This window comes from Thamnophis sirtalis, unplaced genomic scaffold, assembly GCF_051295495.1.
Source record: "Thamnophis sirtalis isolate CommonGarterSnake01/CBP01778 unplaced genomic scaffold, rThaSir2_p1.2 scaffold_5, whole genome shotgun sequence".
Lineage (NCBI taxonomy): Eukaryota > Metazoa > Chordata > Lepidosauria > Squamata > Natricidae > Thamnophis > Thamnophis sirtalis.
Window position 1 is genome coordinate 37,008,704 of NW_028261385.1, and position 16,530 is coordinate 37,025,233.

Here is a 16,530-nt window from a genome sequence, read left to right on the forward strand (position 1 = left end):
TGAATGTGTACATATATTCATGCATATTCTGTTATTTCTAGATCAAAGCAGAGTTTCCCAACTTTCCAACTTGGGAGTTAAAGAGTAGTTCAGAGAATCAGAAAAAATCTATTCTGCCATGATCTGTAAATATTAATCTGGATCAGTTCTTCTCAACCCTTGAAATACCATATTTTTTGGAGTATAAGACACACCTTTCCCCCACCCCCAAAAAAGAGGGTGAAAATCTGGGCGCATCTTATACATTGAATGTAGCATTTTTGGCCTCCTGAAACCCCACCCCCTTTGGAAAAATGGCTGTGCATAGCCTTTAGGAGGCTTCCAGACTGTTCCTGGGAGGGCAAAAATGAGTGAAAAATGGAACACTCTGGAAGCTGCCTAAAGGCTATGCATGCCCTTTTTTTGACCAAAAACGGGCCTGTTTTCGAAAAAAAATGGGCCATTTTTGGGAAGTCTGCAGAGTACAAAAACTTTTTTTTAAAATTTGCCTCTTCAAACTCTTGGTCCATCTTATACTCCGAAAAATACAGTAGGTCAGATTGCAACTCCTATTACTAATTAATATGAGAGAAAGACGCTGACCTGGACTCTACCTAGGAAGGCACTATACACCTTTTCAACAAAACATAGTAAAATCTCAATAAAATAAATATGTTCATTTTATATGTCAATCTTCTTGCCAAAGTTGTTGTTTTAAACATCAAACTAAAAAACGCCATTAGGAGCTAATACACCTGGCACTGTCCAAAGATGTCTCCGTGGTCATGTGGCGGGCAGGACTAAATGCCAAAGGCGCACGGAACAGGAATGCAATACATTTAGTTCCTGATCGCGGATTAATTGGTTTGTTTGTTTTTAATTAGCATTTTGTATATCATTTTTATACCTTTGTTTACTGGTTTATTGTATGCCATACGCTTCCTCATTGTTCAAATTGGGCAGCTATTTATAAACTTTAAGTATACAGGTAGACCTCTACTTATGACCACAATTGAGTCCAACATTTCAGTTGCTAAGTGAGACATTTGTTAAGTGAGTTTTGCTCCATTTTACGACTTTTCTTGCCACAGTTGTTAAAAGAACCTCTGCAGGTGTTAAGTTAGTAACATAGTGGTTAAGTTAATCCAGCTTCCTCATTGATTTGGTTGTCAGGAGGTCGCAAAAGGAGATCACATGACCTTAGGACATTGCAGCCATCATAAATATGAGTCATTTGTCATGGGATGCTTAAATGGTCCTTTCCTAATGACAGCAATAAAACCATCATAATTTATTTATTACATTTTTACAGTCCTCGTTTCACTTACATACAGCAACTTTTGAGTGGTTTATGATATGATAAAAAATAAAAAAGTACTACAGACAATTACAATTAGAAGAATTAAATAAAAAAGTTAAAAACCAAGGTAGCCTGGAAGTGGGAATCTTCTCTATCAAGTCAGATGTCTCCCCTATCAGTGACCCAGACCAAGTGGCAAAACCAAGTTTTCAGGTTTCTGTGTGTGTGTGTGTGTGTGTGTAGACCTTGCCTCCAACAGGAGACTTCCTGAGGGTGGGGCCCACAACAGAAAAGGAATTGCCATCACTAAGCACTAACTCATCTGATGTTGCCCTTTATGTCCTTGATACTTAGCAATGGCAATTCCAGTTCCAATTGTCATTGTTAACCTAAAACTATCTGCATAGTACATTGTTCCATTATGTGCCAGGCAATCTTTGAGAAACATTTTAGAGCAAGAAGGCCACTAGGAAGGAACCTGTTACTTTCTAAGAACAATATTGCATTAGATGTTAAAGAGCAGCTAGGATAAGATCATTTGGGAGAAGTTGTTGCATCAGATACTGAGGTCTAACTTATACTGATTTATGGACTGGACCATAGCAACTACTAATGGGAATTGCCCTCCATCATTCTAGTTTTGTTGGAATTCCAACTTTTATCATTTATTACCGTTATGGTTTCTATCTTTTCTGTTTTACAGAGTCCTACCACCCAATTTGCCTTTGATGTCTTTTATTCAGTAAATGTCACAAATTAGCTGCTTCAGCCTCTCCAAACTTGCTTTTTTCATTCCAGATTTTCTATAAATCTCTATCAAATTATTTGTTTGGTTTTTTCCTTTTCCCCTCTATTTCCTGTCTTAGTCAAATGATTAGGCAAACAAGCTAAAAAGTAGCCTTTCATCTAGTTAGAGAGAACCAGTTTAGGGTAATAGTTAAGGCAGCAGGCTAGAAACCAGGAAAGTGAGTTCTAGTTCCACCTTCGGCACAAAGCCAACTGAGTATTCCTCCATAAGTCACTCTCAGCCCTAGGAAGGTGGTGTTGTCAAGAAACCACATCTGAAAATCTTGCCAAGAAAGCTGCAGGATCTAATCTAGGCAGTCACCAAGAATCAACACTGACTGGAAGGTGTGTATGTACCAAAAATGTGTCTGCATTTTGGAAATGATGTCCTCCATAAACTATGAATTCAATTTGACATTTGCCTATAACTGAGGGAGAATTCAATTGTGCCACATCATATGACTAAAAGAAAATGTTACCGGCAAGATTTATGACCTGTGACTTTATGATTAGTGATCACTTCATTTGGTCTTCGGAGGATTTCCAGCAATGGTTATGAGCTGCATAAATGCTATCAGTAATTGTCATAAAACCCCAAATTCTGTCAGCATTTCACATTAGCTAGTATTGACTCTCAATTGTTAAAGACTAGTGCATATATTTTTCATGTCAGGTTAATAAGCAGAACTGTCAAGATTAGCTATTGTTGCACTGCCGACCTTAACACCACTTCTTCCAGAATATAATTCCTGTTTCAATTTTACATGTATAAATGGTTTCATGCAGTATTGATCTAAAATCTGTATCGGAAACAAATGTATTGTTTGGCAGTTTAAATCTCACCAGGCTCAAGGTTGACAGCCTTCTATCCTTCTGAGATCGATAAAATGAGGACCCAGATTGCTGGGGGCAATATGTCGACTGCATTTGCTTAGAGTGGGCTGTAAAGCACTGTGAAGTGGTATTTAAGTCTTAAGTGCTATTGCTGTTGGTTGTTATGTGCAGTTATGTCCAATGAGTTAACACCCAGATAAATGTATATAGGATTGCGATTTGAATTTATCAATCCTTGGTTATCAATTTTTTTAAAAACAACATAAGCATCTTATATATATATGGAATTGCATGGTTGTGATTTTTTTAGATAGAAATTGCATTTTTAATATTCAAATGAAAGAAAAGAAAACCCAAACACACATGAACTATTTTAATTTTTTTATTGTGGAACTGAGCTTATTTCCTTTACATCAAATATCCTCAATGGTAGAGGGGATATTGCACACAAATATCATAAAAGCACTACATATTACTTTCACTGGAAACTAATTTTCTACTTTAGATATGACTTGATAGGATAGAGGTGATGAAGGATTATAAGACATAAAACCATACACAGCTGCAGACTGACACAAACAAGACCATTCAGAACAAGAGAGAGGAGTGAGGTGCTTCTCAGCCACGACAAGACTTTCTCTCCATGGTTTGGAAGAATCAAATGGCTGCAGGCCATCATGTGAAAGCATCCTGGACTTTTAGAACTGTGCTTTTTCTGGTGTGATTACAGCCCAGTCTTGTATGAAATAGAACAGTCGCTCTGGGCAAGTAGAGCTCCTAAACTAATTTAGTGCAGAGAAACAATTCCCCCCCAAATGTTCAAGGTTTTGATGCTGCTTTCTTATTTTGTTATTTTTATAAGATCACAACAAATATTTTTGTTTAAAAAAATGAAGCAAACATCCTTAACAAGGCAAGCAATGCAGTTTCCAAATGTATATAAATAATTAGACCAATTATTGTGGTTTCTTCTACTATCAAGGAGCACTTAACAATTTTTTGGTAAATTTGAGTATAACATTTCCCCATTACTAATATTTCTAGACTACAAAATTTTTCTATTATCTGTGAGCTAGAACTTATGTATGGAGAAAATGGCTATGGCCATTGCGCCACTAGTGTCTTAAGCAAGATTTCATAGCATCATCTACATCACTGAAGTGCTGTAAAATCTGTCCTTATTGTTAATCATGGCACATCAATGTTGGGATGATTCTAGAAAGTGCTTGCTAGTGGAGAAATGACCTATGATGTAGGAAATGCAGAATTAACTCCTTGAAGCTAAGCTGGGAGTTCTTGGAATGTTTTCCTTAACTAACAGCTTCTTAGTTCTCTGTTGCAAGGTTCCTAAACCGCTTAATCTATTGAAGACAGCTAAATATATTTGTATACACATTTGGATTCATTCACTACTGTATGTGAAGTTAAACACAAATCATGAAGAAAGATTAATTAAAAACGTAGTAGTTGCAGAAATTAGACCCACCATAGGAAAATGTAAAGGCATGCAAAAGTTTTGTTTTAAGTTTGAATGTGACCTCAACTAAACTGCTGTCACTGAATTTTATTCAGTGGGAAAGTACTATTATAACAGCGCAATGAGGGGAATGTTACCAATGGTAATTTTTTCTGGAATGCATATAGCACTCTTGTTTCTTTAATTAATATTGAATTGTTAATTTAATTAATATTGAACCATGCTTCTAGTAATCTGTGCTGAGTAACAGAGCACAATATCGGTATTCATGGTACTTCAGATTGACTGTCACTATGCTATGTAGGGCTGTGACTAACACAACTATTAGTTCCATTTAATTTAGTCAAGAGGAGCTTCCTAAAACAACAGTAACAGAAATCCAGAATTGAGTGCCATTCAAATTCAGTCCTGATTGCCATTCAAAACCCTATGCCTGCTTGTTCAAAAACAATTGTTTATGAACTGTATAGCCAACTACTATAGCTTTAGTCAGAAACTTAAAAAGAAAATATAGGCTTGGATCTAAAAGGCACATCAACTCCTATGCAGGGCAAATGCCAATGTCATGCCCACTACATGTCCCTGTACTTTCAGAAGTATTCCTGAAATTTCCCTCAACTCTCAGGAGCAAGTTGTCAGAAAACAGAACATTAAAAAAAAGTTCTAATGCTAGAATCCATGATGCAAAATGAGATCTTTGAGAAGTGATGCAAGATGAGACTTTTGAGCAAAGCTATACAAACTGGTACTCCCCCCCCCCAAAAAAAAACAAGAGTTATTAGACTATATATTCTCAAATTTTGCAATTGGCATGCTGGCTGACAAGACTGGAAATTGTAATTCACTGATTTGGACAGCAGTAAAATAGGCAAGGCTGTCACAAGAGAATATATATTCCCATAAAAATCAAGATTTGCCAAATTAGAGTTAGGTCCTTCCACCATTTGGAAGCATAAAGTAAAAGGGAAAGTTTACAGACAGAAAAATCCCAATCTAACTATATTTCTGATTCTATCCTAAAATAATTACAAGAGGATCAATAATGTGCTTGAAGTGTGAAGGAGTGTCCAGGCCAAATTTGAACTCCATTAAGGTGGTAATCCTATGTATGTTTATTGGGAATAGGTCCTACTGCACACAGAGTTGATTTCTGATACGGCATACATAATTATCTGGCTTGCTGATTTCAGACAATTGTTTCAACAGACCTATTGATGTACTCATCTGCTATGTTTTTAAGTTTTGGAGACAGTAAATTAATTTCCCCTTTGCACATTTAAATATATATTTAATATTGTTTATTGAGTATGAAATAAAATAATCCTCAGGGAAGTTCAGTCCAAACAGACTGACAACTTCCATGATCTAGACTGTTTTTTGTCGACTTGTTCACATTTTCTTTCCTCTTTGTTTGGGCAAGAAGAAAATTAAACCAATTCCTGCTGGATAAATCCTTTAAATTTTGCTTAAAAACAGCAAACTGGGGGAAGTGGGGGGCTCATAAAATTAATCTTGAAGCAATAATAAATGGAATATTCCATTGTTAGTTGGCGGAGCTGATTGCAATCGCTTGGTACCCACTCAGACTAAATCATCTAAGTCAATATTTCCATATCAAAGAACTTTCCAGATGAATTTCTCCAGAATTCCCCAACCAGCATGGCCATTGCTAAGAAATCCAGATATTTTCAAGGTGGCCAACTTGGATAAGTAAAAGACAATCATTATGCTAACAATGTGGTAGAGTAACAGCTTTGCCCAGTAGATGCTTACATTTTAACTTTCTGTCAGTACTATCGGCCAGGGTCATCCAATGTGGACGAGCATATGGTTAGGACTGTATCACATTAGTGGATGATAATAGAATTGTATTAGAAATAGCAACTGTTGGGCTAAGAAAGGGGATGAGGTATGGGAGAATAACATTCATGAATATATCAAATAACATGTAGTTATTTCTGTTTAATGGGTACCAGGACAATGTTTTCCCACTGCTGCATTTCCCAAAAGCAGCATTCACAATTATGAATTCAGCTATCCTGCTTCTTTCAAAAATACATTTTTCCCAAGCTTTTCATTCCACAATCATACCAGTTTTTTTTAAAACTTGGAATCCAACCCATCTATGCTGTTCCAAGAAAAATAAAGAGCTACAAGAAGAGAAGTGTTTTTTTGGATAAAGGTAAAATAATAAATAAAATAGCATTGCTAGAATTGTCAAACAAAAACAAAATATTAGAATTTTTAAATCCACAAAACATAAACAATATTTCACAGCATTAATTGGGCTACCCAACCCAAATTAAAGAGGATCTAAAGTAATATTAAAAATATATAAAATGAGCAAAATAAAACAAAAATAAACAATGCAACAATTAAAATAAATTACATAACATATAATAAACAAAATGCTGTAGTTGTCCCCCTACTTGATGAAATCAAGAGCATTCTGAAAACATGGTTGGCATAAAATAATACAAATTCCTATTATAGAAAGAATGAGATTGTGAAAATTTTGTACACAGTCGCAAAGTAAAACATTAAGGATAATGGAGGTATTATTACAGGTGGTGATAACATGTAGTCTGGTCATGAAAATACTCTACCAGCATGAGAAATATTATTATCAGACCTCTGTTATCACACATTTTCTGATTTTCTGACTTTTCATTTCCATCTGTCTTCTAATTAAATTGTAGGCTTCCCGGAAGAGGTGGTCTTGAACATAAAAAAAAAAATACGCAAGTTAAGTTTGCACTAGGCCAGGCACATGTAATTTGTTTGGATAAATGGAATGGTGGCATGTTTGGGAAGATGAGAGAAGAACCAGAGAACCCGGCAACCCTAGCAGGTGCTGTAAGTGGCAAGGAGAAAGTAGTGTGGCTGCATACTGTTTGGTATGCTAGTATCACCACTCAATTGCTACTGCTACAAAGCCAAGTGGAACAACGTGTGACCAAACAACCCAAACTCAGTCACACATAAAACTGATTCCTGTAATCTGTAGACATTATGCATACCTGAATAAGCTTTGCATACTTTGTTTTTCTGTGTGCTAATTTGAAAAGATGCAGAATATTAAATCCCATCTGATCCCAGCTGCTCTCCTTCCTGTAATTCTAGGAATTAGAAGTTTTGAATGACCTGGGAGCTGAGGTTCTCATCAGTTAAAATCTGTGGTCAGGATTACATTTTGCATGTTTTTATGATTTCACAGAATCACATTATATACAGTATACCCTGTTCTGGTTTTACTTTGGGGAAGGATCCTTCAATTAATTTTACTTAAGACAGTGTAGGATAAAGGAATACCTAGGAAAATTAAGTCAAGATCTCTGCTGCCCAACTAACACTGGAGGGTTTGACAGGTGTCTCAAAGGACTGCTTGTAATGTCACAAAGCGTGGTTTGATGCAACCCTCCCCCCCCCCCAGTCGTAAGCTGTGTTCATTGGTACTGTGAAATAGTGCCATCACAAATGACTCCTTGGATTGCATAAAGCCATGGAATAGCCCCCAATCCAAAGCGAACTAACCTTTTCAGTCCTTAGTTCTTTAATCACTAACACATAACGATATTGCTAGTGTGCTCTCTGCAAGATAATCCTTGGCAGTCAGCTACGTTCAATAAATATGGTACTGTTTTATCGTACTTCATTCTCACCAGAACTCAAAATAACACTATGTGTTGTCTTACAAAACTACTAAAAAATTAGCCTTCACCTGGGTTTTTTTCCCTGCATTTTCCTGTAAACAAAACATGTTTTAAAAATTCATCTATTAAAAGTTCGTGCACAGCTAAAAAAATTCTGTACATTTGTCCCCATATTCACTCTTAAATTAACAGTCAAACTAATGTAAGACGAAAGAAAGCTTCAAAGACTGTACAGATGTGTAGACAACCTTTTTGTAGCATCCCATATATTTTTGTTATTTTGAATTTCTGGTACTGAACACCTTTTCTTTCATGCCTCCAGGAAGCAGGAAAAAAGAGAGGGGAAAAATAATAATAACTTCAAACAAGGTTTGCTGTTCAGGTGCACCAATGAAGTGTTCAACTTAATACATAATTCATAGCACCAAGCTGTTTGACCAATCAGAGAGGTTTCCAATAGCACGCATGCACACGCATAGGTCTGTACTGGTGTAACTATAATCCTACACAGATGTTTTATAAACTTGCTATCTTGCATTAAAAAATAAGTGCATCAAGTATCTTTGTACATTCAAGTCACTTTCTAAGGCAAATTGTCTACCATAGGTACTCCCAACTGCTTTGGTATTTTGCTTCAGTAAACTTGTCAGTGACCCGGGTGTTTTAGCATGCAAGTTTGTCAAATTTGAAAGAACTCTGAATTTTCGCTGGGAGCATGCCTTAGACATGTCCGCATAGTAAACTGAACGCGGTTCAAACTACATGCATATTTTGTCTAAGAGAATTGTGTTACGTGACAATGAAACACTGAATGGGAAGTTGCCAATAGCAAGTGTTTCCAATGCAATGTTCCTTCAAAACCACATTCTGTTTCACTTAATGTTCTAGCTAAGATGTCACTAAATTAAATATGCCTACTCTGGGAAAAAAACACAAATATTTCTTTCTCTAGGATGCTAGACTGCAGGAGGTAAGTCACTGACTGCTTTGTAACTAATGCAGAATTAATTATTTTATTCTCCTCTATGCCATCCAACTCATCTTCCCCCTCCCCTCCTCTCTCTCCACCTTTTCTCTCTGTTTCTTCCAAGGGCAAATGCCCCCAACCTGGCAGAAGTCAGCAGTGTTTGCTAGTGCATGGTTTCCTAGTGTTCAATGAAGATGAACCTGAATCTGCAGGTTTTGCAGTAATCTGAACCCTATGGTGGGAATACTGTTATTTCCCGTAGCAATTAGCAAAGACTGAAAAAAAAATAGTGACTTGCATCACTCTGATACAGTATAGCATTTGGCAGGTATATATAGTTCAGCAGCTGAATTAGATGGATTATATTTTTAGAAAAAGTATTTTCAAATTCAAGAATTTCTGGAAACAAAGTTTAAAGTTGAAATGCATTGCTTTTTGTTTTGTTTTTACAGTTCAATCTTGCATGCAGGGAAAGATTCATCTTGCATAACAACGGTGCTACTGCTTGCCAAAACCATGATGTTAAGATCCTGTTGTTTCTCGTGGGTCTCTTGGTACCATTCCCTCATCACTTCTGAGTCATGCGTTGGGATTAATGTCACCTGTCATACAAAGAGTACATTAGAGGGGAAATTACAAAAGGAAGAACAATGAAAAATCTCACTACTAGCATTGACATTCCATGGATGTGCACAACCCTGGAATGGGAAATTATTTGCTGTAGGATGATTCAGCAATTTCTGGAAGTGAATCCCTTCCTTACAACATCATATCAGCAAGGAACAGAGCATTCTGAAATTCTCTACAACATGATATTCTCAAACTGGGAGCTTTGTAAAGCCCTGTCACTGTACTGCCAACCAACTAGTACTGTGATGGCGAACCTATGGCACACGTGCTACAGGTGGCACATAGAGCCCTTTCTGCGGGCATGCAAGCCATTGACCTAGCTCCACCATGCATGCGTGCAGCTGGTTTTCTGGTCTCTGCCACGCATGTGCATGGGGCAGGATTCATGTGGGGGATGCACATGCATATGTGGGGTGCATGTGCAGGGGGACCGCACATACATGGGTGTGGGGTGCATGTGGAGTGGGTGGGTGCACAGGGGGAGTGTGGTGGGTCACAGGCACATGCCTAGGGGCAGGGGGGAGCGCAAATGGGAGGTTGCTCATGCATTGCCTTATGGGTGCGCATGTGAGCACACACTTTTGGCACACAGAAACAAAAAGGTTAGCCATCACTGAACTAGTATGTCTTAAATACCTGTGTATAAACTTACCAAATTTGGCATCTTTTAGATGTGTTGGCATTACAATCATAATATTCTCAGACCAACACATTTGGAGAATGGCCAATTGGGAAAACATCATCAGAAGAAGAAATAATTGGATGCAGGGAAGACAATTAGTTGTTACTAGACAACCTGTGACCATTGGATGATCCTTTCAGAGATATTTCCTAACCACTCTCTTCAACGGTTTATACAGAGTTCATAATGCATTGCCTTCACTGAAAAAGTTGGGATACATTCAGAGGTGGATCTGCATTGAAAATAGTCCATGTTGAACTATACAGAACAGTCAAATATTGGCACAGAATGTGATATAATGTTTTGTATTATGTGATAAATTGCTTTATGTTAATGTTTATATGATAAAATATTTTATAAAATCTGCTAAATTTCAATTCTATAGGAGTTATGGCTCCCAGATTTTGGACACATTCTATAACTTAGTCCAGGGATCGGCAACCTTAAACACTGAAAGAGCCACAAAGGTCCTAACCTCCCATTCCATTCTGAAGCTGACCGGAAGTCTGGTTCCCCTATCCTAGCATGGTGTCCTTTTTCCTCTACCTGTCCTAGCTGAAAGCCCTATCAATTGTGGAGCTGATCGGCAACAGGGAGCTGCATCAGAGGGATGAAAGAGCCACATATGTCTCCAGAGCTGCAGGTTGCTGACCCCTGAGTTAGTCCATTTGAGGTACCTTGGCTCAGACATTTTTTCCTCTATGATGCATTGTTTAGCCCAGTTAAAGAGTATGGGAAAGAGTATTTTAATAGTATATGGATGGATTTTGAAAAGCAGATCAATATCTTAGGGCACCACCATCCTTATTATATCCAGAGAAATACTACTGAGAATATATTGCATCTATTATTTATGTACTTTTTACACTTTTATATCACAGTGTTCCACAAACACAACAATCCTTAGATAGGTTTTTCATTTTAGTACTTTTCAAAATTTCAAATTTCTATTACATAATTATTGCTAAAATTTTAATTAAGCATTATTTTATAAACGTGAAAGCCTCTTTTTTATAATTGGATCCTTCCCTGGCACAGTATTTGGGGCACAGAAAGTTTTGGGGGGACGTATGCAACTAAGTAGATTTTTAACATATGTATTGTATTTATATTGCATGTTGATTCATGTTACTAACCAGAGTCACACTGGTAAAATGAGTGGCCATGTAAGTAAAGATAAATAAATGTAAAAAAATGCAAGAAGTGTTTTTTAAAGACAAAAGTTTTTTGCATATGATCTTAGAAGTTAGGTTTATATCACTAAGCAGTAGAAATAAATTAATTATGCACACATGGAGACAAAATTTGATAAAATGTGTTCATTTCTTCCATTTGAGAAAAGCAGCATAAACATTATTCCTTCACATCATGATGCTCTTCAGATGTGTTGGGTTAGATCCGTTATTTCCAAACAAGTTTATATTTCAACACAGCTAGAGAATGTACATGATGGAAAAGATCAACACAACCTTTTTTTCCCCTGAATTCTCAAAAGAAGGCTTTTCTGTTTGGGCTATTTATTTTTAGTAAGACTATTTCTATGCCTGAAAGAAGTTGTTGTATTAGCAGAGTTATCCAAAAATAGTAATGAGAAGGGAATGTAAGGCAAGACATACAACAACCCGGCTGGGCTAACATACAACTACAGTCCCAATTGAACATAAGCTTTTTCTAGGCTTATATTCAATTTCTCAGCTGGGCTATCAAAATAATTCAGAGCAAGTAGCGAACAATATAATGTAGTAAAGAAGACTTGCAATCCTCTTGAAATTCCTGGATTAAACTTCACATTATAGTAGTTTGATGTTGATTTACGTTTCAGTGAGATCACTTCCATTCTATATAGTTTTATTTTTTACAGATCTATCTTTATTTCCTTTTAAAATATTTAGTTAACTAAGAAATCATACCGGTGCTTCCCTTTCTAAAGTCCTGCCAGCAACAAACTGGCTAAGTGGGAGTAGAAAGTAGCGTTCACTATCTTGTTTTTTTTTATTATTCTGTTCTTCAGTTGAAAAGGAAGTCTTTTCATTTCCTCCAATGGGAGTGGAATCCATCTAGATCCATTTTCAAACATTGGGACCAGAGGTGGGTCCCTACCAGTTTGCACCTATTCGGTAGAACCGGTTCGTCAAATCTATCAAAACGGTTACAAGAGGTTCCACCAGTGGACCTGGAAAGCAGGCCACACCTACAGAAGAGGTTCCAAAAAATTTTGAAATTCACCACGGCCACACACACAGAGAGAGAGAGAGAGAGAGAGAGAGAGAGAAAGACAGACTGACAGAGAGAGAGAGAGAGAAAGGAAGGAAGGAAGAAAGAAAGAAAGAAAGAAAGAAAGAAAGAAAGAAAATGAGTGAGAGAGATGAAAGAAAAAAGGGACAGAGAGACAAAAGGAAGGAGAGAGAGAGAGAGAGAGAGAAAGAAAGAAAGAAAGAAAGAAAGAAAGAAAGAAAGAAAGAAAGAAAGAAAACACATGGCCGGCAAGCCACTCTCACCAGGTCACATGGCCGGCAAGCCACTCCCACAAAGGAGGCCACACCCACAGAGTAGGTTCCAAACTTTTTTGAAACCTACCACTGATTGGGACTTATGGTGAAAAGTTAGCAGCGCTGAGGATCATTTGGCTCTTCATTGATCCCATTCTGCTCTAAGCACCAAAACTTTCAAATTCTTCTCAATATCAGAGTTTAGGGATGTGGGAACACTGAGCACAAAAGTAACCAGGGAAGAGGAGAGAGCCAATATTTTATTTATTTTCTTTTATTTTTCGATTTTATTTGCTACCCATTTTGCAGTTCCGTTTGGAATCCCATTTTGGGGAGTGGGGAAAAAATGAATATTCATTTTGCCCCAGGAAGTGCTGTCTCTATGATCATGGTATGTCCCACAGAATACATGATTAATCAATTACAATTATGCAATCAACTCTCCTGAGTAAAAAGACAACTGTTGAAGATCTAGATGTACCACTTTTCTTATCTTGTGATTTTAAACAAAAGTAAGTTCTTCCCCTTGAGGTTTTGTTACTGAATTCAGGTAACTAAAAGATGATTCTTAGCATTTTAATGGGCTTTTCTTTACTTCATTGATTCTGGAGAACGTACCTGCATATTGCTTCCCCACTGAGCTTTGCCTTCCAACAGGGAATCCAAGACAGCCCTGCTTGGTTCTTCAGCAGCAGGGTCATTCCCACTCACAACATAATAGGATGATCTCACCCTCTTGAAAAATTCTATATCAACATTCTTGCTATTGCTGTGGTTGGGAATATAGACCAGGTCCAAATACACAGGAGGTCCTGGAGGCACAGCTATAGATTTTGTTGGTTTTGCATTTCCAGGTCCTAAAAAAATAATGGATAAATAAGAGACTTGTCTCAGTTTGTGGTAATAAACGTTTATAATAAATGATAAACTCAAGTTGGACAGACTGACACATCACGCTTCAGCTGTGATGTTCATATATTTTTAATGGTTTTGAATTATCCTGTGGAATTTAAGCAGTTGATAAAATCAGATATTTGTACCATAAAAATGTACTTAGTGAACAGAACAAGATATGCACAAAAAGAATAAGCTATTAACCATAAGTGTGTATGTTCACACTATGTTCATGCCTGTTTGTGTATTATGTATGAATGCATTCATTTTATTTTATTAATATTCCAATTTTTGGGAATACAGGAACACAAAGCAGCATGCATAGTGCTCCTTTCTCCTATTTTGTCCCTGCAACAACTGTGAAAGAAATTGGGCTGAGGAAAGAATGACTGATCCAAAGCCATCCAGTGTGCTTTCTTACCCAAGAGGGACCAGAATACATCCGTACATATATCCATACACACAAACATAGTGTCCCTGCTCATAGTCCAATACCTGACGTACTACACCACATAGATTCTGAATTGAAGATAAACATCAAGAAAAAATCACAAAGTACTGGGACTTGCAAATTGAAGTTGAGCGACTATGGAAAAAGAAATTGTGTGTTGTCCGATTGTAATTAGAGCCTTGAAGCAATACCCAAAGGGCTACCTCGCTATTTGGAAATTTTAAATTTATCAGACTTAAACATTCTGATTCTACAAAAAACCATCCTACTTGGAACAGCTTATATCCTCCGACGTTACCTTAACAGTTCATAGATCCTTGGTTAGGACTCAAGCTGTTGAGCTACCAACCAGCCCCAAAGGCTGTGAATCTCACCAAAGATTAACCAAATAATAATCATCATCATAATCATCATCATCATCAAATTTATGGATACTTGGAAAGAAATAACTTGCTTCCTGTAGAACAGAAAGGATGCTGCAAAAATTCAAGAGGAACAAAGGACCAACTGCTGATTGACAAGCTAATCCTAAAGAATTCAAAGAAAAGACGAACCAACCTGTTCATGGCATAAGAAAGCATTTGATTCAGTTCCCCATAGCTGGATCAAGAAATGCCTGAAAATATTTGGCATCAGCAGCAACATACAAAAATTCATGGAAACTTCAATGAACCTCTGGAAAATGAAGCTTATAGCTAATGAAGGAACTGGGTGAAGTTGAACTTAAACGAGGCATTTTCCAGGGCGATTCCCTTTCACCCCTACTTTTTATATTCTCAATACTATCACTGACAATCATTTTGAAGAAGATGAACTATGGATACGAACTTGCAAAGAAAGGGCTGAAAATTTCGCACTTGGTGTACATGGATGATTTGAAGCAGTTTAGTAAAAGAAAAGCTGAACTGAATTTATTAATTGAAAGCACAAAAAAATTTAGCCAAGATATTGGTATGCAGTTTGGAATTGACAAATGTGCAACAATGGCAACCAAAGCAGGCAAGGTCATAGATGATGGAATAGAACTTGAGAATGAAGAAGTGATAAAGGCAGTAAAACCGGAAGAAAGCTACAAGTACTTGGGGATTTTAGAGGCCTCTGACTTAATGCATAATAAAGTCAAGGAATTAACTTCAGCCAAGTACATTTGATGAATTCGCAAGATATTAAAGTCCAAATTGAATGGAGGAAACATCATAAAAGCCATAAATACCTGGGCTATACCTGTGATTCGATACTCTGCAGGAATAATTGACTGGACCCAGATGGAGTTGGACAATTTGGACAGAAAAACAAGGAAGCTTATGACAATGAATCATGCTTTGCACCCTAAAAGTAATTTTGACCGATTATATCTACCAAGAGCAGAGGATGGTTGAGGACTCCTACAAGTAGAACAGACTGTGGAAGAAGAAAAACACAGCTTGAATGATTACATCCAAAAAAGTGAAGAAGCAATGATTAAGGAAGTAAATAAAGGAGGCCTTTTAAAGACAACTAAGTCAAAAGCTGAATATAAGAAAGAAGTAATTGAGAAGCGAGCTGAAAATTGGAAAAACAAAGCTATGCATAGCCAATACTTGAAAAGTATTGAAGGCAAAGCTGACCAAAAGCTAACTTGGAACTGGTTAAGATCAGGAGCACTGAAAAAAGAAACAGAAGACTTTATTTTGGCAGCTCAAGAACAAGCCTCAGCCACAAACTACATGAAGGCAAAAATTCAACATGTTACCACCAACAGCAAATGTCGCCTCTGTAATGAAAAAGACGAGACAGTCGACCCTTGATCAGTGGGTGCAGCAAAATTTCACAAACTGACTACCTACAACGCCATAACCACGTTGCTAAGATCATTCACTGGAAATTGTGCCAAAAGTTTGGATTTGAGTACAGCAAAAACCACTGGGAACATCAGGTTGAGAAGGTTTTAGAGAATGAGAAAGTCAAGATCTTGTGGGACTTCAGAATCCAGACTGACAGGCACTTGGCCCACAACACACCTAACATAACAATAGTTGAAAAGAAAAAAAATATGGTTCATTGACATTGCAATACCTGGAGATGCACAAATTGAAGATAAACAGCAAGAAAAAAAATCACAAAGTACTGGGATTTGCAAATTGAAGTTGAGCGACTATGGAAAAAGAAATTGTGTGTTGTCCCGATTGTAATTGGAGCCCTTGGAGCAATACCCAAAGGGCTACCTCACTATTTGGAAATTTTAAATTTATTAGACTTGAACATTCTGATTCTACAAAAAACCACCCTACTTGGAACAGCTTATATATATCCTTCGATGTTACCTTAACAGTTCCTAGGTTCTTGGTTAGGACTCGAGCTGTTGAGCTACCAACCAGCCCCAAAGGCTGTGAATCTCACCAAATATTA

The 16,530-nt window shown here is 37.2% G+C and overlaps 1 protein-coding gene across 1 annotated transcript in view; it reads right to left on the minus strand.

Moving 5' to 3' along the window:
- Positions 1–3,265: 3,265 nt before the first annotated feature.
- The window catches only part of MAP1B (microtubule associated protein 1B), a 67,664-nt gene continuing 54,399 nt past the window's right edge, over positions 3,266–16,530 (minus strand). Inside the window, exons 6-7 of the mRNA XM_087715664.1 lie at positions 13,416–13,654; positions 3,266–9,598 (exon numbers count right to left, since the gene is read on the minus strand). Of these exons, the coding sequence (XP_087571790.1) occupies positions 9,443–9,598; positions 13,416–13,654 (395 nt within the window). The 3' untranslated portion in view covers positions 3,266–9,442. The remainder of the gene's footprint in view (positions 9,599–13,415; positions 13,655–16,530) is intronic.